General features: G+C 33.6%; 1 protein-coding gene across 1 annotated transcript; it reads right to left on the bottom strand.

Annotated features, from left to right (window-relative positions):
• Positions 1–1,342: 1,342 nt before the first annotated feature.
• Positions 1,343–24,166, bottom strand: LOC123561306 (uncharacterized). Its single transcript, XM_053525100.1, has 2 exons — positions 23,516–24,166; positions 1,343–4,092 (listed from the first exon to the last, which is right to left on the bottom strand). Exons 1-2 carry the CDS (start codon positions 23,881–23,883, stop codon positions 2,661–2,663), a joined length of 1,800 nt encoding a protein of 599 aa, XP_053381075.1. The 5' UTR covers positions 23,884–24,166; the 3' UTR covers positions 1,343–2,660.
• Between the last annotated feature and the right edge of the window lie 959 nt (positions 24,167–25,125).

The following is a 25,125-nucleotide window of genomic DNA, read 5'->3' as shown; positions in this document are numbered from 1 at the left end:
GGTCAGAGGTCACGGACAGGAGTCACCCCGCCTAAATGTATGTGCGTGGATTTCTTTTATTTTTGTGCTAATGGGGTCACTTTTCAGCACTTTGTAACGATTTGAAAATACCTAGGCTTAAGCACGACATGTCAGCGTTTCATCTACGAAAATATATTTGAACTCATAATAAACGCAAATCCCTCAGGGGTCCGTAACGCAGCAAAGGTATATGGTAAGTTTTTGAACTTCGTCACATCGTTCAAAATATCCTTTTTGATGTTGTCTAAAAGTGTCAGTATATGCCTCGAATGTCAGATATTTCCGTATTGAAAAGCTGCAAACCTAGACATTTCAGAAGTAGTTTCAAAATAATTTTCTTATAATATATGTTGATTCTACGGAAGCGTGAATGTGCCACCAGACGCGAATACGTTTTTTTTTACAATTGTTTTAAATTATAATATTCAGAAAGCAGTAAAATAAAACTTTAGAAGAGTGAATGTCACATTTCTCTAAAATATACAGATTTCCTAAAATGCATTGTTATAGCTATTTTTGTCTCTAACGTCTGTTTTCGTACAAACGTGTTAAAATGTTGAAAATACACTCATTTTATGAAAAAATCCTAATATCCTTGATAATGAAATATATTTGAACTCGGAATAAACACAAATCCCTCAGTGGTCCGTAACGAAGCAAATGTATATGAAAATTTTTGGAACTTCGTCACATCGTTCAAAATATTCTTTTTTTTTATATATTTGAACTCGTAATAAACGCAAATCCCTCAGGGGTCCGTAACGCAGCAAAGGTATATGGTAATTTTTGGAACTGTTTTACTAGAGGGGAAACGCTTTCAAATTCTTGTCAGAAGAGTTTAGAAATACAGAAAATACACTGGTCTTTTGTTCTACGTTTAACGGAACTTCTAAGGCTCCTTCGATATACTGGCAATATTTTTTTCATATTATTTTTTTCATATTACTTTTTATCATTTACATTATTACAAGAAATGTATGACATCAGTATCGCGTAAGCTATTCGGTCTGTATTTCGAGAACAGAAGTCGCGAAATTTGGTTCTCTTGTATATTTTTGGTAAAATACTTTTAACAAACTTCTCCCATGGGATATATTATCTCGATATGGATATCTTATACAAGGGTCACATAAGAACAATAGAAAAGTACAAATGTTTCAATAACTATATATTAACGGGAGGGTCATAAGGCCTTTGATTAAAATGTGGCTGTCACGTTTTTTGTTATGAACATAACATATACTATTTTCTTGTTAAGTCCCATGTTCGATAGGTGTTTTCTTATGTATTTGTCAAAGTTTTGACTATTCTTGTATGATTAACTATAAACTGCGTTGCTTTGATTATCTCTATAATGACTTTGACTCCATAATTTCATATGTAGTTTTGATAATTATTGATTTCTCGTCGGAACCCGAACGTCAGTTGTCAGGACCGGTGTTATTTTACAGAACGGTTACATAATCGTTGATTGATACCAGGGATTCATAGGTAGGTGCTAATTTAAAAGCTAAATCGACTATTGTTTTCTAGTGTCAGTTTCACTGTTTCACGTCTTCTTATTTTAATGGTAGAACTGGACTTTTAGGACACGCTGACATTGTTATAAAATGCGTTTTATGATTGTCACCTATGCTCAACACATGTTTAAATGCTAAAAAATACTCGCTAAACTTAACCAGGGACGGAGGAGAGTGGGCTGTGTTGTGGGGAGTGGGGTGTGTATTTGTCCTGACCCCAAGTGTCTGTGGTACTGAAGCAGTATTTCTTTTTTTGGCCTTTGACAAAAATGTTAAGTTATCGAAGTCACTGATATACATTAGGTAATTAATGCGAATAATTTATCTTGAGATATCACACTGAATGTAGCACGTACTCTACGACAATGTTTACTCGTCGCATAAATTAATATCCATGTTGATTCATCCTCAAAAGTTTAATTCTAACTGATTTCTTAAAAGAATAATTATGATTTCTTGGTATTTACTCATCCTCATAACACTGGATTAAAACAAGCAAAAAAATCAATATAAAAGTGTGGAAAGATCGTTCGCTATCACCACTTTATGTATGCCCGTGGCATTTAGAAACCATAGCATCCCTAATGTGGACTAATTTCCCTTTTTGAATTTATGATTTGTGTAATAAAACAATCTATGTTTGAACTACCAGCATTTCACTGGTTTTACGTCTGACTGAACAGACAAGGCTTTAATCGGTACTTAATTACTGCCAATCATTTAAAATATTTTATTTCAAATTTGATATTTCAGTTTAAACTTTTGAATAGTGAGCAAAATTTCTACAGCATAAAATTTGATGATTACTTATTTACAGCATCTGGAAAGTTTCTGTTGAATAGCGAAGTTAAACAACATTAAGTTTCATTTAAGTCCTGTAGAAATTAAAAATAAAATGAAGAAAAAAGCATTACCAAAATAAAATAATGTTCATCTTCATTGTTTATCAAGATATGTTTATTTACAAATATATGATAATCCAAGTATTAAATAATATCTCTATGAGTGGTATTCACCAATGTCTAGTCTCTATATACAATATGTAAACAAATAATTGACTGATGTCAGTTAAGTCTATATAATGTGGTCACTTATTTTAACAGAATGAGATCATAGTTACTATATTATGTCATACACTCTAATTTCATTCTCAGATCTGCCTAAAACCATCCTTGACGTTTGCTGATTGCAACAAATGGCCTGATAACGGGCATCATCATCGAATTTCACAACCTCACCTATCAGTTTACCGTCAAGTCCAAACTGGAGCACATTGTTGGAGTTTCTTCCACACACAAACAGACTTCCACTTCCTGTAAGATAACTGCAATAGGCATAATCTAACTGTGGACCATCAAATAATCCAACAACCTTTCCATTATTGTCCAGTATAATCAGTCCATCATAACTATCAGCAACATAAATCCTTGAACCATCCTCACTGACAGCCAGACTACTGATGTCAGAGAACAGTTCCTTTCCTGATTGGTCCTTACTGAACTGCTTCAGCTTTCTTCCGGATACACTGTATATATAAACTGATGTATGCAAGTCTGAAATATACAGATTGTCATTAGCATATGCTAGACCACTACAGTAAAAATCAGTTGTTATCTTGTTTGTTAATGTCATTCTGTTTGACAGTGAAATAAAGTGAACTTCTAGCTGGTTTGGCAAACATACAGCAGCTTGGTATTTATTGATGGAACAAACTTGCCATGGTCTCACAGGCAGATCACAGTAGTCTATGACTGTGTATGAGGAACTGTCTAAACGTTTAAGCTTGTAGTTTCTGAAATCAGACAGTAGTATCGTTCCATCCTCCAGAGTACAGGCACTGACAATATTACATACAAATGTATCTGATCGAACTTCAACATGATATGTCATGTTGCCTTTTACCTTAAGTAAAGCCTCCTGTTCAGTGTTATTAACATTATAAAAGTTTGAATTTTCATTTTTCTGACCTGAAACTTGTTGTTTAACAGTTGTAGCTTGTTCAATCTTAATAGTTTCTCTCTGTTTAACATTTCCAAGGGCAGGTAATTCCTGTAACAAAGCAGATATTCTTAGATCTGGTCTAAAATCAATATCTTCTGTCGGAAGTTGTGATTTGCTTACTTCAATGCATTCTTCGGCCTTGATAGCTATATTTTTACCTTTAGTATCATTCACAAAGTTTTGTGAAACGTTATTGTCAACAGATACAAGCTTGTCTCTTGCGGATTGTATGTTGGCTCTGTTTATCTCTAATATTTCCATTTCTTCCTCTAACTTGCTTATTAAGGCTTTGTATCTCACTTCTGTGTCAGTTACAGTGTTCTTCTCTAGTTCGTCAAGTCTCTCATTAATTTCCTTTCTAAACTTTAGGATATCTCCTAGTGTTGAAGCTCTTCTTTTCACAAGCTTTTGTTTTCCACGTTGGAATTTTTCATAATGAGCTTTGAGCGTTGTCGCAATTGATTCTAATTTCTTCAATGTAGTCTTCGCAGGAGATATCCTTGTGTTATTTTGAAGAAATTCTGGTATATAAAAGATATCTTGGCATGACCTGAAAAATATATAAAACAAGTGTAGCTATTTGCATTGTATTGATATACTGTATTTGATCTCTGCGTTTTATCAGTCCGTTTCCCTGTCTTTTCATTGAAACATGCATTGTATGCCCTCCTAATATTTGTCAATGCTCAATTTTTCTGAGTAAAAAATGGAATAAATTTTAAAGTTCTGTATTCTCGTCTGACTATGAGATAGATTTTCTTTAAAAGGACCCTTATAAATGATTTACTCACATAAATAATATTTTATGAAATGTACTGAATGTTCAGATTTTATCCTACATCACCTTATATGTACCAAAACCAACATTTTCATGGCTTTGACAGTACATGTCTATATAGTGGTGACTGTATCTTACCTGTGATCTGCTGCAATACATATACCGTACCCATTATTATCATTGTTTTGAAACTACATGTCTACATAGTGGAGTGTATCTTTCCTATGTTTTACTTTCATACGTGTTCCGGATCGATAGTCATCATGGTTTGACAATACATACTCGGGGTGTTGAATTCTTCATGTGAGGAAGCCATCCAGCTGGCGTACGGAAGGTCGGTGGCTACCCAGGTGCCCGCTCCTCTAATTATGCACGGAGGGGCACCTGGGGTCTTCCTCCGACATCAAACCTGGAATGTCGCCATATGACCAATAATTGTGTCGGTGCGAAATTAAACCCAACAAAATAAATAAATAAATTGACAGTACATGTCTATATAGTGGTGACTGTATCTTATCTATGATCTATAGTCATACATGTACCTTACACACTATCATCAAGGTTTTGGCAGTACATGTCTATATAGTGGTGACTGTACTTTACCAGCGATGTACTATCGTACATGTAGCACAAACAACATCATCAAGGTTTTGACAAGACATATCTGTATAGTGGTAACTGTATCTTACCGGTGATCTACTGCGATACACGTACCAAATGCACATGTCTAAAAGTGATGAGTGTATCTTACCTGTGATCTAGTACCACACCCAACCTCATCATGGTTTTGAGAAGACATGTCTACAGAGTGGTGACTGTATCTGAACTGTGATCTACTGCCGTACATTTAGCGCAAACAACATCATCTTCATGGCTTTGACTGTACATGTCATATAATGGTGACTGTATGTTACGTGTGTTCTACTGCAATACAGCTACCACACCAAACCTCATCATGGTTTTGACTGTACATATCTATATAGAGGTGAGTTTATCTTACATGTGATCTACTGCAATACATGTACCATACCCAACGACACCATGGCTTTGACTGCACATGTCTGTAAAGTATCTAGCCAATGATCTACTGCTGTACATGTACCACATCCAATATCATCATGGTTTTGACTGTACATGTCTATATAGTCCAGTCAAAATTTCAAAAAACGTACGAGTATATTGTCATAATCTTGAAATGGTGACGTTGGCCGTCTGACCATGTACTTTCAAAATTGACAGTAACATGGACGGTAAACGCGCAATCCATTTCTTGCTTGGAATACGCTAAAAATAGGTTGCGCGACTTCCGGTGCTGGTGTTTCGCATCAGTTTATACAATATCGGGGTAGGTCGGTTTTTGTTTTCGTTGGTAAAGACATATGTACAAAATGATTTCGAAAAAAGCAAAATACTAAGTGTGAAATATCTGCTTTGTAATTAACGTACCTACAATTCATACAGACATACATTTTTATATAGTAGTTCTGACATTTAGATTGTCAATGAATTGTTTTTTATGATTTGATGTAGTGAGCTGGTTTTTGACCTTCGGTAATCTATTATTTTTTCTCACAAGCTAAAAAAGACAATCTTTCGGAAGACTGCAACGCTTAACTATTAAACAGACAAAAATAAATTAGTGGTTCACAACCTTTTGCGAAACCAGTCAAGCTAGTCAGCCGTAGTTCCGTTATCTAAAATGGCCGAGTGAAATACCTTATATTTATATCTACCCTTAGACTATGATTTTTAAGAATCTTTAAAAAGGGAATTCCCGACATATTGTTTAGTTTTTCATACTCAGAGAGTGCTACATCAGAGGTTAAAAGCAGCAAACATTTAGTACTTGTCCATTAATGTAAAACTACCATCAGTGCAACCAAGTGCCCGTGGAAAGAAACACAACGTAAACAATGTTTTGCGACCGTTGAAGATGGTGTCACGGACACTTTTATTGAAGAAAATAAAAACAAAAACACATCATACAAAACAGGAAGTGATTTGAAAATATTCAGGGACTGGGCTCAAAGTGTTGGAGAACATAGGCCTGTGGAGACCATCCCGATGAAAGAACTTGATAGTCTACTTGGGTAGGATTTTGTATCAAGCATTTCACTGTTTTACAGTACAGTCAAACCTGTCTATAAAGACCACCCGTGGGAGAGCCAAAATGTGGTCTTTATTTGGAGGTGGTCTTTATTCACATGTTAAAATACACTGTAAATGTTAAAATGGGAAAGAAAACATGTGGTCTTTAGAGCCAGGTCGTCTCTCTTCAGAGGTGGTCTTTAACACAGGTTTGACTGTAATATAATTAACTTCATTTGTGAAATGATAGAAGAATATATAAATAGTCTACCTACAAAATCATAAAGAGCATGCATTGCACTACACCTAAAGTGCCAGATGAATTGGACCATCCTTTTCTTTTTGCAGATTTTCGGGTTGGGTGGAATTCATCATACACCTATGTAGTACACCTTGTTACGGTAGTTCTGCACGTTTGAAAAAAAGTATCCGGAAAACGTAAAATAAAGCCTGGACTCGACATACGGAAAGGAACATCATTTTATGAATTAATGGCAATCCGTAGGTAAAGTTATTACTACAACTACGTTACTATCTGTCTAAAGATAGAATATGATATTAAAACGTCTGGCATGTTAAAATCATTCCAAATAATGTCTTAAACTTAGCTTGAAATGTGCAGATGTCATTCATCTTGAGCAAATATCACAAAAAGTAGCACACGGACCTATACATTTTATTTCATCATATTACAGGCCATATGTTTATTTACGACATTGTAGAAAAAAAATTATTCGCGAAAATTTTAACATAATTGTGATTTTCCCATTGATTCCAATTATGAAAACTTGTGTGAAGTCCACAATTTTCAAATAAATCTAGCAAAAAATCAAGCACACGACCCTATCTTTTTTATTTGCGTAATTTTATCAGTATATTCTGAAGTTTTGAAAAACCAGGGATTAATCAAATTCTACATTGTAGATTTTTTTTATTCGAACGTGCAGAACTAACTTAAAATATGAAAGAAATCTGAAAGTATGAGAAAATCAGCTTTTTTCAATATGAACATTGTGACATCATGGTTTTTGTGAGAGACCTTGCCCATTGAATGTGAGTCGTCACATTGCGTGATTAATCTAGCATTATGTGGTAAGAACTATTTAAGAATACTAACCAGAACCACATTTTATAATTAAGATAAAAAAAATGATTTTATTTTACACGGAAACATAAAAATATCCTTTATACATTTATCATTCATGCTTTTTTCAGCTATACGTAAACGTGACGGCTCGGAGTATAAACTCGACACGATTCAGAATAGCCTTGACAGACACTTGAAAGAGAACACGATCAAGTACAGCATCAAGAGAGACGAAGGTTTTAGCCATTAATCGTGTCCTAGAATCGAATAGAAAGGATCTTAAATCACAGGGGAAGGGAAACAAAAACTCCGTGCTGGTCCATTAACCACAGAGGAGATAGAAATGCTACAAAAGCAGAACCTTCTTGGCAGTGGTATGTAAATAATATTTTAAATAACAATATGTCATTTCAGTAAATAGAGGTTGGACTGTTTTAAAATTTAAATTATAGTATCAACTTAATATGTTAAGATTGGTTTTATATAGAGGACATTTTAAAAAAATATCTTTCAATGAGTGATCATAGACTAGACACAATGTTTTCATGATTGATTTAGCTCTCCGATGTAAGAACTTTCTCGAGTGAAATAATTTTACTACTAAGCATTTTAAGCAAACCAATTTTCTTTACAATTCATGTATATTCAATGATTTTGACCAAATGTTACATACTTTTATCTACGAAAATATTAAATGTATTTCAAGTTTTATTTTTAGTTATTCACTGCAAAACATGTAATAAAATGTCGTTCATGGCATATGCATGATTTTAGAGAATTCTAATGTTATTTTAATCAGTCTCAAAAAATAAGTTTATATGTTACAGCTACACCAGAGAGTCTCCTTCATACAGTATGGATAAACAATGGTGTCTTTTTCGGTCTGCGTTGGCGTTAGGACCATACAAATCTGCTCTGGGGAGACATTGAACTAAAAGTAACCAGTAGTGGCAGAGAATACCTAGAATTCAATGGTATTACTTGTTCTAAAATTCCATAATGCCTTTTAGTGTATGTTAAACATTTTCAAAGAGATGAAGTATCTACTCCCACTGTGAGTGATAATAACCGCTACCATAATCAAATACGCCAAAGGATATCAACCAGTAGTTTTGATTACTGGTTGGCAAGTCATTCTTTAGGTGCTTCAATACATAAATCAAACATAAATGTTCTTATCTTTTCTTCCACGTTTTTACTAGCGTTGAACTACTGACAGTGAAAAGATGGACCAGTGATTTGTATAAAGAGTTGTGTAATAATATACACTTATTGAATGGCTTGCTGGTCAATAGTCAAAACTACTGCCCAAGTTTTGAAAGACCGAGGTCAAATAGTTTTGACTTTTGGCCAGTAAACCATTCAATATGTGTTTTATTACATGGCATTAGAAATAAGTTTCATAGGATTGTTTCTCAAAATTTGACTTTAGCATAACAAATGAAGTGTTACTTCCCTCTTCTGAAAAAGAGAACCATGACCAAGTACAATTGAATTCTATAAACAATGAAATGAATTACTGCAATAAGAGAAGTTCAAATCTGTATGCGTTTATATGTGGTGCAACCATATCTGGTGGAACATTTAATTATATCAATATTTTCTCCGGTAAAAGGAAACAGTATTGTTCTTCTGAAGATTCTCAGGAGCACTGATCTTACCCTCTTGAAATAGATTGAACATATATAGATATTGTGATTCTGAATAAAGGCATTATAGTATAACAACTACTGAGAGAGTGAATAGTTGGAAAAACGTTTAAACTGCAGATATTGCCTACAGACAATATAAAGAGTTTTAACAGTAACACATTTTCAAATAGAACATTACATTTTATTTCAGTTGATATGCGGACATTTTTAGACTCGTACTGATATCTTTTTTTACTAAGTTGAATACAAATAAAATTGTTATTGTTACAAGTACATTTATATTCTTGTTTATTCAGCCAATATTGTAAAGTTGAATGATAAAATTATCATTAATCAAGTGATTTCATATTGGCCTTGGGCAAATACGACCATTCTTGGACAAATGACAAGGCCAATATGAAATCACTTGATTAGTAACATTATCATTTTTATATCCATTGAAATAATACAGTTGTAAGTATCTTTGTAGGCGGAAACTGGTTTCGCAGTCTCATACGTGACAAGAAAGTTTAACATTTTGACATTCAAATGTATACGAGCAACTTCATTCCCGAAGCGCAACCCCATTCCCGATGATGTTTTAGTGAATAATGTCTCCACAAGCAGGATTTGAAGCAAATAAATAGAGAATAACAGATTATTGTCGTTTGAGAAAGGGTTTCTCAGACGAGGCTAGATATGGTCCTGGAAGGAGCGAGGCTAGCCGGGCATTTTTTGTTGATTTCATACTTTTTTCACGCTTAGTGTCGCCAGTTTTTGTGATAATAGGGCCGAATCATAAATTACAATCCAGATAATTCACATGCATGATGTTTGACCATATTTGTGTCGAACAGCATTTTACTGTTTTCTAAAACATTTATAATTGTGTCATACTGAGCAAACTATACCTTCACCTACCTAAATTTAGTCCTTCTTACGCGCAACACCAACACTGGACGTCGCGCAACCCATTTCAAGCGTATTCCCAGCGGGAATTGGATTGCAAGTTTACCACCCGTGCAGGAACCTGTACTGTAAATTGCCATGTACATGTACTGGCAAACTAACGAGTACCGTTTACTGTCAGGTACTATGTGCATGTACCATCAAGTCGAAATAAACAGTACCATGGACATTAATCTATAAACTGTGCCACGTAATCAGGAAAGGTAACATGTTCGATGCCAAGTCGAGGTGAATTCTTACAGAAGACAGTGTGTCATTCGTACTCAACCTTTGTATGATGTTGAGAACGTGTCAGTCTTTTGTGAAGAACAGGTCAGTACTGTTGCGAAATCCAAAGCACTTATTAACTGACCTCCGTTGTATAAATATAAAACTCTCCCAATCAAACAAACAACCGATTGAACAGATATAAGGCTTGCCACATTTCCAGAGCGGGCCATATTTTACCGGTGTTTTTTTTTTCGTTCTCTTTTTGTTTATATGTTTAAAAATTGGATGGAATATTGTATTACACCCAATATTCCGAGTGAATTCAAATTTGGATTAATCAGTGTGTATTCACAAAATTGGATTTAAAATATTTTAATTATTCTGAAATTTTCCTTTCACATATCATTTGATAACATTTAAGTTTAAGAAATATGAAATGCTGTGCCAAATTAAAGTTGTAAATTGCTAAGTTTAAATGATTATAAATCACTACTGCATGCACTTGCAATTAAAAGGGTAATGAAATTGGCCTTATTTTTTTTCAAACGTTTTTAACAGAGTTTTAACAGGTCACCATTAAAATTCACCCATTAGTTCTTACTATTTAATAGGATTGTCAGGACCATAGTTTTAGTGCCATACATTAAAAATCCATGAAATATGTATATTACAACCCTGGTAAAATATACCTTGTTAAAATGACTTTGATGGCCATGAAAATCTGCTTAAAATAAACCATTAAAATAAGATAGCAGGCTCCTTAAAACTCCGTGAAAATTTTTAATTGGCATGAAATTTATGTGCCATTAAAAATACCCCTTAATTCCCCATTAATTAGTAAGAACTAATGGGGCCATTAATTCTTTTAATACTCTGTTAACATCTTAAGATAATCAACTTCATATTATCTTTGTCGTATTGATTTAAACTACGTATTACTACACGTGTAATAGTATCTATACATATGTACTGTTTTGTAAAATGCTAGAAGAATTTTTGTTTCTTTTTTTTCTCTCATTATTTTGTAAACACATGTAACAGCCTTGTACATATTATCATGTTGTATCCTTAATCTGTCATATGTTCATATGAACTGAGAAAATAAATGGACTTTGTATTCTATTGTTTTGTACTGAGAAAGGTTTACAGGTTTAATAGATCAAGTGACCATGTGGGTAGTTTTAACTATTCAACATTATAATATTGACCAACATTCTGACCAAGTTTTTATTGGTACAGATATTAGGCATCAGGTGTATTCAAAAAGCAACTGTTGATGACAATATCAGCGCACAATGGGCAATAACAACTTAGCTCTACTGCAGTACTTTGTGCTCAGGTGCATGCACTTAAACAGCTAAGAACAAATGTTTGAGGGATTGCATCACAACTTCCCCCCTCCCAAATCAAGCTTACCACACTCTTTGATTCATCGGAACAAAGAAGCGATTGATCTGCCCATTCCCCAAATGAATTGAAGTCAGACTGTAAATCTTCTCAATTATGTGTACTGTTCACTTCTCTATAAATCTTAGTTTCTACTCAAGGATTGGAAAATTTATTTGAAAATCTAAACGGGTCTGAGCACATTCTATAATGTAAATTCCTTACCCTACCCCTTTTCTTATACAAATGCCAATTATTTGGACAAGAAAAAAAAATCAACAGAAAAGTGGCATGCACCAATACATATTTACCTTTACCAAAATAATATAGATTGATGTTATCAAATAAATTAGTATGTTTTCATCCGACTTTCATTGAAATAAATCCGATTGTTTGTAGGAACACAATTTGGCAAACATTTGAAAAACAATGGCGTAACTGCATCAAGGGGAAATAACTTTAATGCAACTAGATATAACATCATGATATATATATATTATAGACAATGTGTGCATAGTATGTATTTATTGTGATTAAAGTCCATTTAAGAACAATATGGGACTGGAATTATAAGCATTCAATGGGAGTGCAAGCCAAAAACCAAAAACATAAAATATACGAATCACATTTTACAGAATGAAGGATTTAATAGGCATCACATTGCTGTTAAGGGCCATTAAGTTTACTCTTAAATGAAATCGTACAGAACCTGAACATTTAATTGGTATTAAATCAATTTTAAGGGCCATTGATAATCCTGTTAAATTCAAAATATACAAAATTTCACAATTTTTTCAAAGCCATTAACTTTTTTAGCAACAAACTTAATTTTAATGGCATGCTTCATGGTAAAAAATGGGTATTTTAACATGTAACCCATTAATATTATGAAACCTGTTGAATAAAGTGATGCAAGAATTAATGGGGTTAATTAACGGTTTTTCCTATTTTAATGGGTATTTTACAGGGTTTTAAACCATGTTTAATGGTATGTGCACCCAGTAGTGAATATCATGTTCATTTAAACAGAAAATAAAATGGCACCAGGACAAGTGTGTTTGTGAAATCAACAAACTGTAGAGTGTGATTATGTTTAAGGTTTAGGAATATATAGGACTAAAAAGTGTGCAGGATTTCTAGGACTGAGTTATATTCCATAATGGATTATAGTTTTGCAATGGACTTTACATGTATTCTTTTCATAGTGTATTTATTGAATCATTGCAAACATGTGTATTGTTTTCATTGATATAAGTACTAATGAACTGTGAACTGTTTAATGTAATGCTATTGCATGCTGTAAATATATATATTTACTCATATTCATTCTGCACATTCTGCTTGGTTTTGATCAGATAGCATGTTAAATGTAAATTTCATTATATCCTGTTTTTGTGCGCGGAGAGTGTTTCTTGATATCATTAGTGGAAGTTTTGGTAGCATATTACATTGTTACTTAATATAGACCATTAAGCCAAGGGGAGGGGAGTGTTATAATTTTATAAGGAATTCAAATGTTGTCTTATTTTCTTTCCCTTAGAATATTTCTTATCAGAAAATCTCTGCTACTTTCTGCAGAATGCTGGGGTCAGCTAGAGTCAGTGTGTATCTCAACATGTAGCTCAATAAATCTCTAGGGTCTAGGCTACCTAGCTGACAGGGCTAATGCTGTATGAGATAGCATTCCATATTTGGGGGATAGCTTTCAATATTTTGTAGCAGGTATAAAATGGGTTGTTTTCCTGTTTTCTGGACTGATTGGAGAGTTTTTGGTGGTGGAGAAGTTGCAATTATGTGAGAGAAAGAGAATTCATTGTTTTGAAACATTGCTGAATATAGTCGTTATAAATTGACTTTAATAAGTGTAGATTAAACATATAATCGGAGTTTAACTGTTTGTGTTGTGTATATATACATATTGTTTTTACAATAGTCAAAACTATTGGCCGGCAAGCCATTCAGAAAATATAAAATTTAGCATGTGGTCAAAATACATAAAACCTAAGCTCGTCATACTGAATACTGTTTAATTGAAAATATGTTCCTAAGCTTTTCAAAAGAATACTGTTCTTTTCTAATTATACTGCTACATCCAAATCCAATTCAAATATCCCCGATCCAACTGAATGAACCTGAACCGGAGATGAGACTACTTAAATATAGTGCCTTCTCATATGACTAGAGTATTGTCTTTTTCCACGAAGCGGACTCGACAGTGGCTCAAATAAGCTTATCATCACAATCGAGCTAAAATAACTTAGTATAAACTGAATATAGTTTTATAAGAATGGATACATTATCTCGATCGGGTTATTTTACCGCGAGAACAACAGAAAAGCATAACAGTTTCCAGTATGTTTAGAAAAGTGCTAACCTATATATAGTTAATATTTTTGATACAGCTTGGCGATATATTATCTGTATAAACACGTCCATACACATTTTTTTCTGTTTTGCTTTTGTTTAATAAACATCTGAATTTATAACGACCAAACTTCAAAATAAACTCACTATATTGTTGATTCTTTATACGTGTATCTTGCAAAGTTTTCAAGACAGTATGAGCATTAGCACTTTCTTAAAGTTCCATAAGGCATTTAATTTTATGTTTAAAACAGATAATGCTGCTGTCCAAGTAGAGACTATACACAAGTAAATAGTTAGAAAAAACGCTACTTTCAATAGTACACATGAAAGGACCTCGGACATTTTCCTATTCAGATTGCCTATCCGATTAAGGAAAACTTGACATAGGGATAGACTTCTGAAATTGCATAGTTATGATAGTTGAAGACCATTTCTTGATAAATGCGACTTCATTTTACAAGTTTATGAACAAAAAAGAAGACTTTGTAGACATTTCTCATTCTCTTTTCTATTAAAATATGAACATAAATCATTTTTACGTTTTAAACATCTTTCCCACCAGTGACGCAACAAAATAGTTCACATGCCTTTGTAAATAATTATTATATACGTATGCTGCAAAAATGACACTTGGTCACGGGTGGGAAAGTGTTTAAAATTGAAAAAAAACTACGTACAGGGTGTCAGCAAAAAAATTTTAACATAAATATTTGACACTTATTGCATGTGTTTCCTAAACCTTACATATATACACAGTTTATTCATTTTTGTAAATATTTCAAGCACAGAAAACACTAAACTAAATAAATAGGGGACATAGAAAGTGAAGCTAGAAAGCGGACAGATCTTTATAAGTATATCTTATGAATTTTGCAATCAGATCTGTTACCTCTTGACAGTCTAAGTCCATCGATTGAGTGTTATCAGGATTGAGACAGCTGCATCTGTCGTAAGTCAAGAACCAAGCAAGTGGCTTCGACATATTACATATGTGTCTTCAACGTAAAGTAGACAAAGAAATACAGACGAACTTTTATGGGAATAGTGCCACTTAGGTGCAATTTTTTTACCTTTTGTAGGACACAGTTGAAGAGAACATAGAATGCATTTTAAGAGCAACATTTGTTTTTATTTGATCCATCATCCTATACCCTAACAAAAACTACACCAGACACCATCACATTAACTAACCTAATTGCTTCCAGAACTTACACTGACACCCATAGAACTAATACGGACTCGCCCATAACTAACACTGACACCCCCAGAATTAACATCAATTCGCTCACACATCTGAAACGTATTTCGAAGCCAACCGAAATACTAGTAAGGACCTCAAAGAACTAACACAGACACCCCAAGAATATCTATATAGATAAGGTTGATACTAGCTAGTGAAGTTCCACTGATATAAAATGCTAAAAGTAAGGCATCCCTGAACCCGTAGTGGAATAGGCAGTCTCCTGCACCACTCCGTTTCAACTGAAAAAGGCCAACTACGCCAATGTATGGCCAGCTACACCACTGCATGTATTCAATAATAATCCTCCACATAATGACCGGTCAGTATTGTACATGTGTATAAATACAGTATAGCAATTGATGTATAGAAAACAAACAATAGGATATGATCAATGCACAGTGTTATCATGGGCACTCGGGTGGAAATAACTTGCAGTACAGTTAGGGACCAAATGTTTTGTTCCACTCTTATTTTTTCCGTTTCGTTTATTTTGAAAAATGTCAATAAAACTGATAATCTCTATGGTATCAGTTTATTTATTGTGTCAAAATATTTCATAGTAGACATACCTTAAATACCAATGCTTATTTTAACTAAAAATACACATTTAAAATTTTTCAAAAATATGACTCTTAGTTACAAACTGTTCGAATTTCAAGAGAACGAATATGAAATAAAACTATTTTTTGTGACAGTTTGATAGGAATATAACTTATTTATCAGTATTTGAAGCTGTTATATAAAACTATCAGCTACTGAAGTCAAGAAATAGCATTGAACTTAGGGCAAAATCCCTAGCATAATGTCCGATGTCCTTATGAAGTCAAAGTCATAAAGGTAGATAATCAAAACAGTGCATTTTATAGAAATTTCTATTATGTTAATCATATAGTCAAAACTATGACAAATACATGAGAAAACAATTATCAAACATTGGATTTAACAAGAAAATAGTATATTTATGTTCATAACAAAAAACGTGGCAGCCACATTTTAATCAAAGGCATTATGACCCTTTAATAAACAGTTATCGAAACTATTGTACTTTTCTATTGCTCTAATGTTGCCCTTGTATAATATATCCATATCGAGATGATATATCCGATGGGAGTTGGGCCCAGTCTGTTAAAATTATTTTACCAAAAACATACAACAGAACTTGAAATTTCGCGATTTTTGTGCTCGCAATACAGACCAAACAGCTTACGTGATACTGATGTCATACATTTCTTGTAATAACGTAAATGATAAAAAGTAATATGAAAAATATTGCCAGTATGTGTACTGGATATAAGACGAAAACGATCCAATATGTTAAAATACCGGACTGTCCGAAGCGCGTCAGCGCTGAAGACCGTCCAGTATTTTACATATTGGATCGATTGAGGCTTATATCTTACTTAAAACATTGTTTTTATAACATAACCAATAAAGAAGTACGTATAAACCATTGTCGTAAAATATTCATAAATTAATTCGGTTTTATTTACCTTACCGCATTTAATAACAGTTGCTGTATGATTATGAAATACTCTGTAGATCCTCGTGGCCATTTTACGCAAGTTTTTCTCATAATGCACGATTGCGCTTTTCTCGGGTTTCTCACCTTCGTAATATTAGACTTTTGTTAGCCCGGGATTCTCGTGATGCTATAAGTTGCGGAATAAGCAATTTTATTTCATCGAGTGAGCTTCGAAAGTAGTATTCTCACGAGTTGCGGAGCGAGGAAAGAAATTTTGTGACATTTCTGAAACAAATACTGGATTTATTTTAATTCATGTCAAGGGTAAAGTGCTTTTGTCCTTTTTATTTAAGCCTGTACAATGTGTTAAAATTAACAAGGGTATAACGGCGCAAAGCGAGGCGGAAGCTAAAAACTAAGGAAAACTTAGTTTCGATATGAATTTTATTTATACACCCGAAACTACTCTTATTCAAGTTGTTATCGCAATTGGTGACAGTGCCTGAGGCACCTTAAGGGCAAATACATTTAAAGTAGTCCCAACTGGGGTACTGTAAAATATATTTGATATAATTCACTTTAAATTTATTAAATATATTTTCACTTATATCTCAGTATTTCATCCGAAAACATAAAATGAAAGAGAATATACGAGTAAAAAATTCAAAAACATTAAGACACTGTTTTAAACTGGGGCACCTTATTTGCAGATTTTCTTTTTTTCTTTCAAATAGGCAGTCTGTACAAATGTGACCAAATGCTTCACACTAGCTTCTGACACAAGAAATGAAGGCAATTTGCTATACGCCGGGTGCTATAAACGTTTATATTTTGAAAGGAACACCATGTTGTTTTTTTCAATACGGATATCGCCAAGGTTTTCGACGGAAAATTTAGGGTACTGGATAAAATGTGTTGAGGATCTAGAATAGTCACTGAAATTATTAAGCATTTATCGTTTTGAATGGTAAATTAGAAAAATTAGCCTGACATTCCATAGAAAAAGAACAATGCGTTTCACCTTTTCCACACTGGTACACTGAATGTTATACTCCAATAAACATGAAATCTGAGCATAACAACAGATACCGGTAGATAACTCTTATGGTAAATGCTAAAAATTCCTCTCAATATTTACAACAAAAATATTTTTTGCAGGCGTTTACATGAATATTCAAAAACGTGTAGCTTAAGCATTAGTTTAAGTTTTTCTACCATGTACGGATAAATTCGGAAATGAGGATTGTGACATATCAGAAATGGACTATGTATGAGGATGCAATTTTCACTCAACTTTCGTAAATTATTACTATTATTTTTGTGACTGAAATACTGTGAAAAAGGTAGTTAAACGTAAAACAAGCACTACCGAGTTATTATGGTTGATTTGTTTTCAATTAACGGTAGTACTGTGGTTAATGAAAGCAGTAGATAACCGCTTTGTTCAATACAGAGGACTTGGGACTGTATGACTAGTAGGCCCTCCCTCGTCACGAAATCCAGGAATTTACTACAGTAAAGCCTCTCAAAACTATCATCACTGGTCTTATAAAACTGATTTTATGCAGAGAGGGATCACATTTTTGCACAATTGTTAAAACTGGAAACCTAAACAATATTTTTTCAAGGGAAATTGTTGCTCTAGGAAGGTGTCGTTTAGGGGGTAAGACTACGTCGACGCATGCAAAAAATTGTATAATGTTACGTTAAACATTTTGCGATTACTTCCATATTGATTAGGCATTTATACATAAAACTTTGTTTTGATATTAATCTTCTTTTTTTATTATCAGTACTGTGTTATATTATTGGACTGCTTTCAGTGGGTTACAGTAATGTATTTGTATGGAATCCAACTATTGCTAAATATTGGACTTCACGTGGAAAATACAGTACTGAGTCCCATTGAAAGCAGTCCAATGTTAAAATAACAGTACTGCGAGTACAAAGGAATGACAACATTACAATGTTTTAAAGCGTTAGAAGTTCCGTTAAACGTAGAACAAGTGTATTTTCTGTATTTCGAAACTCTTTTGACAAAAATGTGAAACCGTTTCCCCTTTAATGAAACAGTTGGTGCTAAGAACAAGAAACATATAGTTTAGAATGCATGTATGTATGTTGCCAATTATCTATGCAGAACATTATGGTAAAATCGTCTGTTTTTCGGCGACGCCGTCTAAATTCGTTTTCGTTAGCTATGCCACGTGACTTCAGTTTGCAAATCAAATTACTTGATAACGCATTATAGATAATTTATCAAAATGAAAGATTTATGCAACACTCTGCCTGATTGGACGAGAGTGTTAATTTCTTTCACTCTGTTGATTGTGCTACGCTGAGTGAAATGTAGACAAAGCGTTTATCCTAAACGACGCTGTTCACAGTTTTAAAGCTAACTTTGGCTCAGTATATTTAGCAAGAATATTGATATATCTCAAAATGATAAGTAAGTTTAATAAATATGATAAAAACCTGTTCAATACCAACATATATCAAATTAAAGAAAGAGCTGAATACGGTCTGCGTATCACATGAATAAGGGTGTGATAAGAGTCTTTTATGTAGAGAAGTGCTTTTTAAAAGATTTTCCTTGTTACAATTGTCGTCTGCATATGAAAAGGTTTCTTGCTTTTGTGACTTATTCAGGTTGCATATTAAAATGACTACCTGTTTGCTTTGATATATTTGTTATAAAATATTTAACTGATTTATTATATATGAATATTTTTCTTTAGTACGGTATGCAAATATTGAACTCAGTTGAAATCTGTTTTATTATTATATATGCTATATAATGACTGAATCTCGTTACACTGAAATGAAGGTACGCTGCATACAGTTTATCTATGTGATATGACTATGGTCAAACTTTGCTTATGAAACAGAAATATTGAAATAATTACAAATGTATGTTTTGCTTGACCTTCACTTTTTTATAGGTGTGACGTCATTGTCCAAAGATTCATGAATAGCGAATATGCTATTTGTTATAGCGGGATCAGTTGGCCTATTTAAGAAATAAATAAAAATAATAAATAAAAAAATCCTTTAATTGATTTTTTCTCATGTATTCTAATCAAACTTGATTTTTAGCATCTTTATTAGGCCCGCAGCCAACTTTGTTCAGCTGGGACATTTGACCCCTTTTAGGGGCTGCTAGAGCTAAAACTAGAATTGCTTTTATACAGCGTCTCATAAACAGCTTGGTGGATCTTTGTCATACTTGGTCTGGAGCATCATTATAAGGTCCTCTTCCAAATTTATTTATATAGGAACTTGGGCCCTATTAGGGACCACTATAGCTAAAAGTAGATATGCCTTTCTTCGCATTAACCACTAAAATGTAATGGATTTTCATCAAACTCGATGTGTAACAATATCGTAAGGTCTCCTGCTATTTTGTTACAAATGGGGATAGGGACCAATTTAGCTAAAAACATAAACACGTTTAATGACCTCTTCTCAAGAACCGCTTCATGAATCTTCATCAAACTACTGCTAAGGATAAACGAAACAAAATTGCAACCCTACGAAACCTTTGCGAAAACTTAAAAGAGAACCATTTAAATTGTTAATGGGCGGTGTTTAGTTTTGCAATTTGAAAAATGTTAGATGAAAGATGAATGTTAGATGAAAAATTCATAAACTTCTTTCCTTATTACAATTCGCCGACCATCATTTTTAAAGATATTTCTTGTTCATTATTATTTCAATTAATACGCAAAGTTAGTTCGTCAGTCTGCTTGATTGTCTGTTTGTCTGACTGGGTCTTAAGCCGTTTTTTATTATTGTTTCAATTACCTTACCAGTACTTTTGGATTCTGCACGTGTACTGACTTGCTCTCTGCAAGTAACTTCTCCATATGACCCGGAGGTGGAGAACGAAATACTTCAGATGTCAAATTGTTAAGGCGAAGATATATCGTGTCCATGAATCGAAGCCGCGACCCCTGGGTGCAAAGTATTGTGCTCTAACTTCTGAATGAACTTTTCAAATTAAGGTGGCATAAATTATACTGGCACTAAAGCCAGGAGTGAAGTTCCAATAGTATATATTCTGGGTCAAATTATATCCGTGTTAATACAATTTTCCCATTTTTGTAGCTTAACAATTGGTAACTCATAGTAAGTTTTCCAAAGTAATTGCTTTTTTATTATGTCTATATGTATGTGTTAGCCATTATCTTGAACGTACCTTAAGTCTAATGATGTTCGTAAAGGGTAGGTAAGTATTCGTAGCGGATATTTCCTGTATCTATCTAAGACTTAAAGAATTTTATTTTTGGGCCGATTAAAAAAGCAACAAAATAGAGAATATTAGGTTACTGTCTTTCTTAACTTAAGTTTATCCACCGAGTTGGAGAACGTTTTATCCACCCGAGGCTTGCTGAGGCTTTAGTGCCAGTATAATTTATGATCCAATAAAAACAATAAACGACTGCTTAAATCTGGTTATTTGTGTAAATTTCTAACTAAAATGAGTGAACGCCAAATAAACAAAGTCAAGGACGATTCACGCAGTCTTTAAAAACCGTCACCGTACCATTCTGTACGGAGGTTTACTAGGATAGAGTGAACCGTTTTTTAAAAACATTTTTACCGTGGCCGTCCTAATAAAATGAAGAAATGTTTGAGCTTCGATCACAACCCAGTTTACATTGCCTATAGCACATATACGTGAAAAAGTAGTCCGTCAGTTGCATTGACGGTATAAACCTGCATTGACTGTATAAAGCTCAAGTTTACACGGCAGGCAGATATCGGCCTAATAAATGCATAGTGGTAGGATAAAGTATTATATATGGCCATCCCCGTTGTTTCAAGGAGAAGCTTATTTTAAGAGGGTAGGGGTTGAATTTACGAAAAATAACTGCATTTAATTTGTAATGTTGATAGTGTTTCAACTTCCTATGATCTGAAATGGACCCCTTCAAGTAAAACGTAACATATTGTAGTAACTTTAATATATATTTCAGTGTACATCAAGAAATACGTGCTTTGATGCAGAGTTACCTTTTTTTCCTTTTAGATAATATAAAGTCCCTAGTAGCGTTGTATGTACTCGAGTATTATCAAGTACTAAAAACTAGTTATTTTGTATGAAAACAAATATCAGGTATCTTATCAAAAGAAATTAAAATAATTATACTAATTATCTGACATTTTAATGCTGTGTTCAGCCTTAAGACCTGCATTTGAATTTTCAGCGACCAGACCTATATACTCGTAACATATTGTAACAGTATTATAAGAAAGTCTACAGTTAGCTTGCTGTTCATGTTGAATATTCAAGAAGATCTTATGTTTACAATTCATTTTATTGTTTCATTTTAGAAATGATTTTATTACCCCTGCCCCTAATGCATTAACACAAAATAAAAATGGATTTTCAAGTCAATAATTCATTGTTAATTATCTACACTTTTCTTTTATTTCTAGACAATGCATTTTCGGTTTTCAGTTTATAATGCTAAAACATAAATTTCATTTAACGGAATATTCATTATTGGTAAAACCAGAAACTTTAACAACTTTATGTGTCATCAGATATGCTAAAAAGTATCATTTTTTGTCTTAACTATTAGGTACAATAGTTACAAAATCGAAATTTAGTATAATAAGTAATGATTGAAATATAGATATATTAAGCTATAAGGCCTAAAAACAATTCTTTGTTTCCGGTAACATGCTCAAAAAAATAGGGTAGGTAGGTCGGAACATTTTTTCATTTTTTTTTATTTTTTTTTATTAAGGGAGACTTTCTGGAAGTCATTTTTGTGTCAAATAATTATTCCAAATAAGGGGGTTATACCTTTAGAGCATCAGTAAGTTGATTTCTAACATCATTGGCCATGTTTAAAGCAAAAAAAGTGCAGTTTTGCAACTTTTGGTTAAAAAGTTGAAAAATATATTCTCCAAGGCCATAAAAACATTTAGGGTCGGGCCAAAAATTTAGGGTAGGTCGGGATACCGGAAACAAACATTTTTTTACGCCTAATTATTCGAGATATACCTGTATAGAGTGTACTGGGAACGTACTTTTGTAGCACACTGTATATAATGGTGACAGTATCTTACCTGTGATCCATAACAACACATGGGCCACACCAAACATCGTCAGTGCTTTGCCAGTACATGTCTAAATAGTGGTGTCTGTATTTTACCTGGCTGGTTTATAGCGGTGACTGTATTTTACCGGATAGTGCGATCTACTGCTATAATACCGGTACCGCACTCAAGATGTCCATGGTTTTGACAGTACATGTATATGATATTGGAGACTGTATCTTGCGCATGCTTTATCGGTACCGCATCCAACATAGTCATTGCTTTGACAGTAAATATGTACATGAATAATATAATTGTAGACTGTATCTTACCAGTGATCTACTGCTTTACCGGTACCGCACTGAACATCGTCATTGCTTTGACAGTACATGTTTATAATTTGTTAGACTATCTTACCAGTGATATACTGCTTTGCCGATACCGCACTCAACATCGTCATGGCTTTCACAGTACATGTCTATAATAATGGAGATTGTATCTAACCAGTGATCTACTGTCATACGTTTACCGCTGGTTTAGCCATTACATGTTTATATAGTAGTGTGTGTGTGTGTTCGGGTTTAACGTCTTTCTCAACAATTTTTCAGTGGTGAATGATCTGCTACCATACAGGTACCGCATCCAACATCATCATAGTTCTGACAGTACATGAATATATGATAGTGGTTACTGTATCTTACCTGTGATCTACTGCCATACAGGTATCGCACCCAACATCATCATGGTTCTGACAGTACATGTCTATATAGTGATGACTGTGTCGATCACACCTTTCTGTTGGTGCCATAGGTTGAGTCTTGCCGGAACGTGACCGTGCCGTGATTGACCTTGATGGAAACTTTCCTTTGTCAAGTATCTTGTGTCGTTTTAGTGATGGAACCTCGTCATGAACTTGCGCGCAGGACAAACAATAATAATCCCCACATTCTACACAGTATTTTTCTGCTTCTCTATTTCTAACTTTTTGCTCACACATAGTACATAGTAGATCAAATGTATCATCTTGCAGAACGTTAGTATTTATACTGCCTCCAAACGCCATTTTCATTATGATTGTACACACTGACAACAGTAAAACTAGATGATCTAGATATTACCTACAGTACATTGAGAAATTCAATAATAAAGACAAATGCAATACCATAGACATTTAACACAATTATAATATCTCAAATTTAATTCATATAACAAAACTATAGATCTATCCAAAATTCCATTTTTAATCTCCAATTTGTTGAAATAAACTAAATTCTCTTTATGACTTCCGTAACTGCATTTTGTGTAAACTTGTTAAATCCTGTCTATAGTAACCGAGGTATAGGTCGACCACGTTTTCTGAGCCGTGACTAATTTATGCAGGACAGTTGATACGCCAAAAAAAGAAAGGTATGAACATATATGTAACACATAGTAAAGCGGTATAAATTATCGATAGATGTAAACGAATACATGGCCCGAAGGATATGGCGTTGGAATAACAAACGTACTTTTCGATGTTCGAGCCTTGGTAAGTTCACATTTAAAAAAAACGTAAACATTGCACGTTAGATATTGCTATAGATGATCTTCTAGCACCGGTGATCATCGAGCTTAACTGGGATTCCGATACACAGAGACTGATACAGCTCAAGGGTCGTCAACAGAAACAGCAAGTGAAGTTGAAATTATGTAACATAAATTAAATTGAAATAAAAGTAGCAAAATATATTAAATATATAGAAAAACAATAAAATAGAAAAATAAGTCAAACATTATTATTAAAATATATAAAATGGTTTTTAAAAAGACTCTTCAAAGATTCTTGTCTAAAATAAAATAAAAATAATGTATACTAGAGAACACATACGGCCGCAATCTGGGCTTTAACTCGCACCTCACGGTTTGTAATCATTACGCTCTACCAACTGTGCCAGCGATATAATCAAGTTCATGGTAAACAAAACATACATATCAATTTACTCTATAGAGGTTTTTCAACAAGGTATGGACCGAATATCGATATAACTCAATTGAAAAAGTGTATCATTCCGTCACGGCTCAAAACACGCAGTCGAACTGTAATACTACATCTTGTTAACAGTGTCAAGTAAATCGTGAAACATCAGGTATTTCGGTATACTCCGTATAATACACGTAGCATAAACTTTCGTAAATACATAAACACTAACGTTTAACAGGTAAAAAACAGAGTAATATTTGGTACTCCGGACTACATCGTATAGTCGGAGTACCTTTTCCCTAGCGGTATTGATTACAAAACTGGTTTAAGTACGCTTGAATAATTCGAGCT

The sequence above is a fragment of the Mercenaria mercenaria genome, chromosome 15 (genome assembly GCF_021730395.1).
Source record: "Mercenaria mercenaria strain notata chromosome 15, MADL_Memer_1, whole genome shotgun sequence".
NCBI classification, from domain to species: domain Eukaryota; kingdom Metazoa; phylum Mollusca; class Bivalvia; order Venerida; family Veneridae; genus Mercenaria; species Mercenaria mercenaria.
This window is presented reverse-complemented; position numbering and strand designations above follow the sequence as displayed.

Coding starts and splice junctions, on each gene's coding strand:
- LOC123561306 (XM_053525100.1), bottom strand. CDS start 23,883: ATGAAAATGGCGTTTGGAGGCAGTATAAATACTAACGTTCTGCAAGAT. Junction 4,093..23,515: donor TGTATGGCAGTAGATCACAG/GTAAGATACAGT, acceptor TATATTTTTCAG/GTCATGCCAAGATATCTTTT.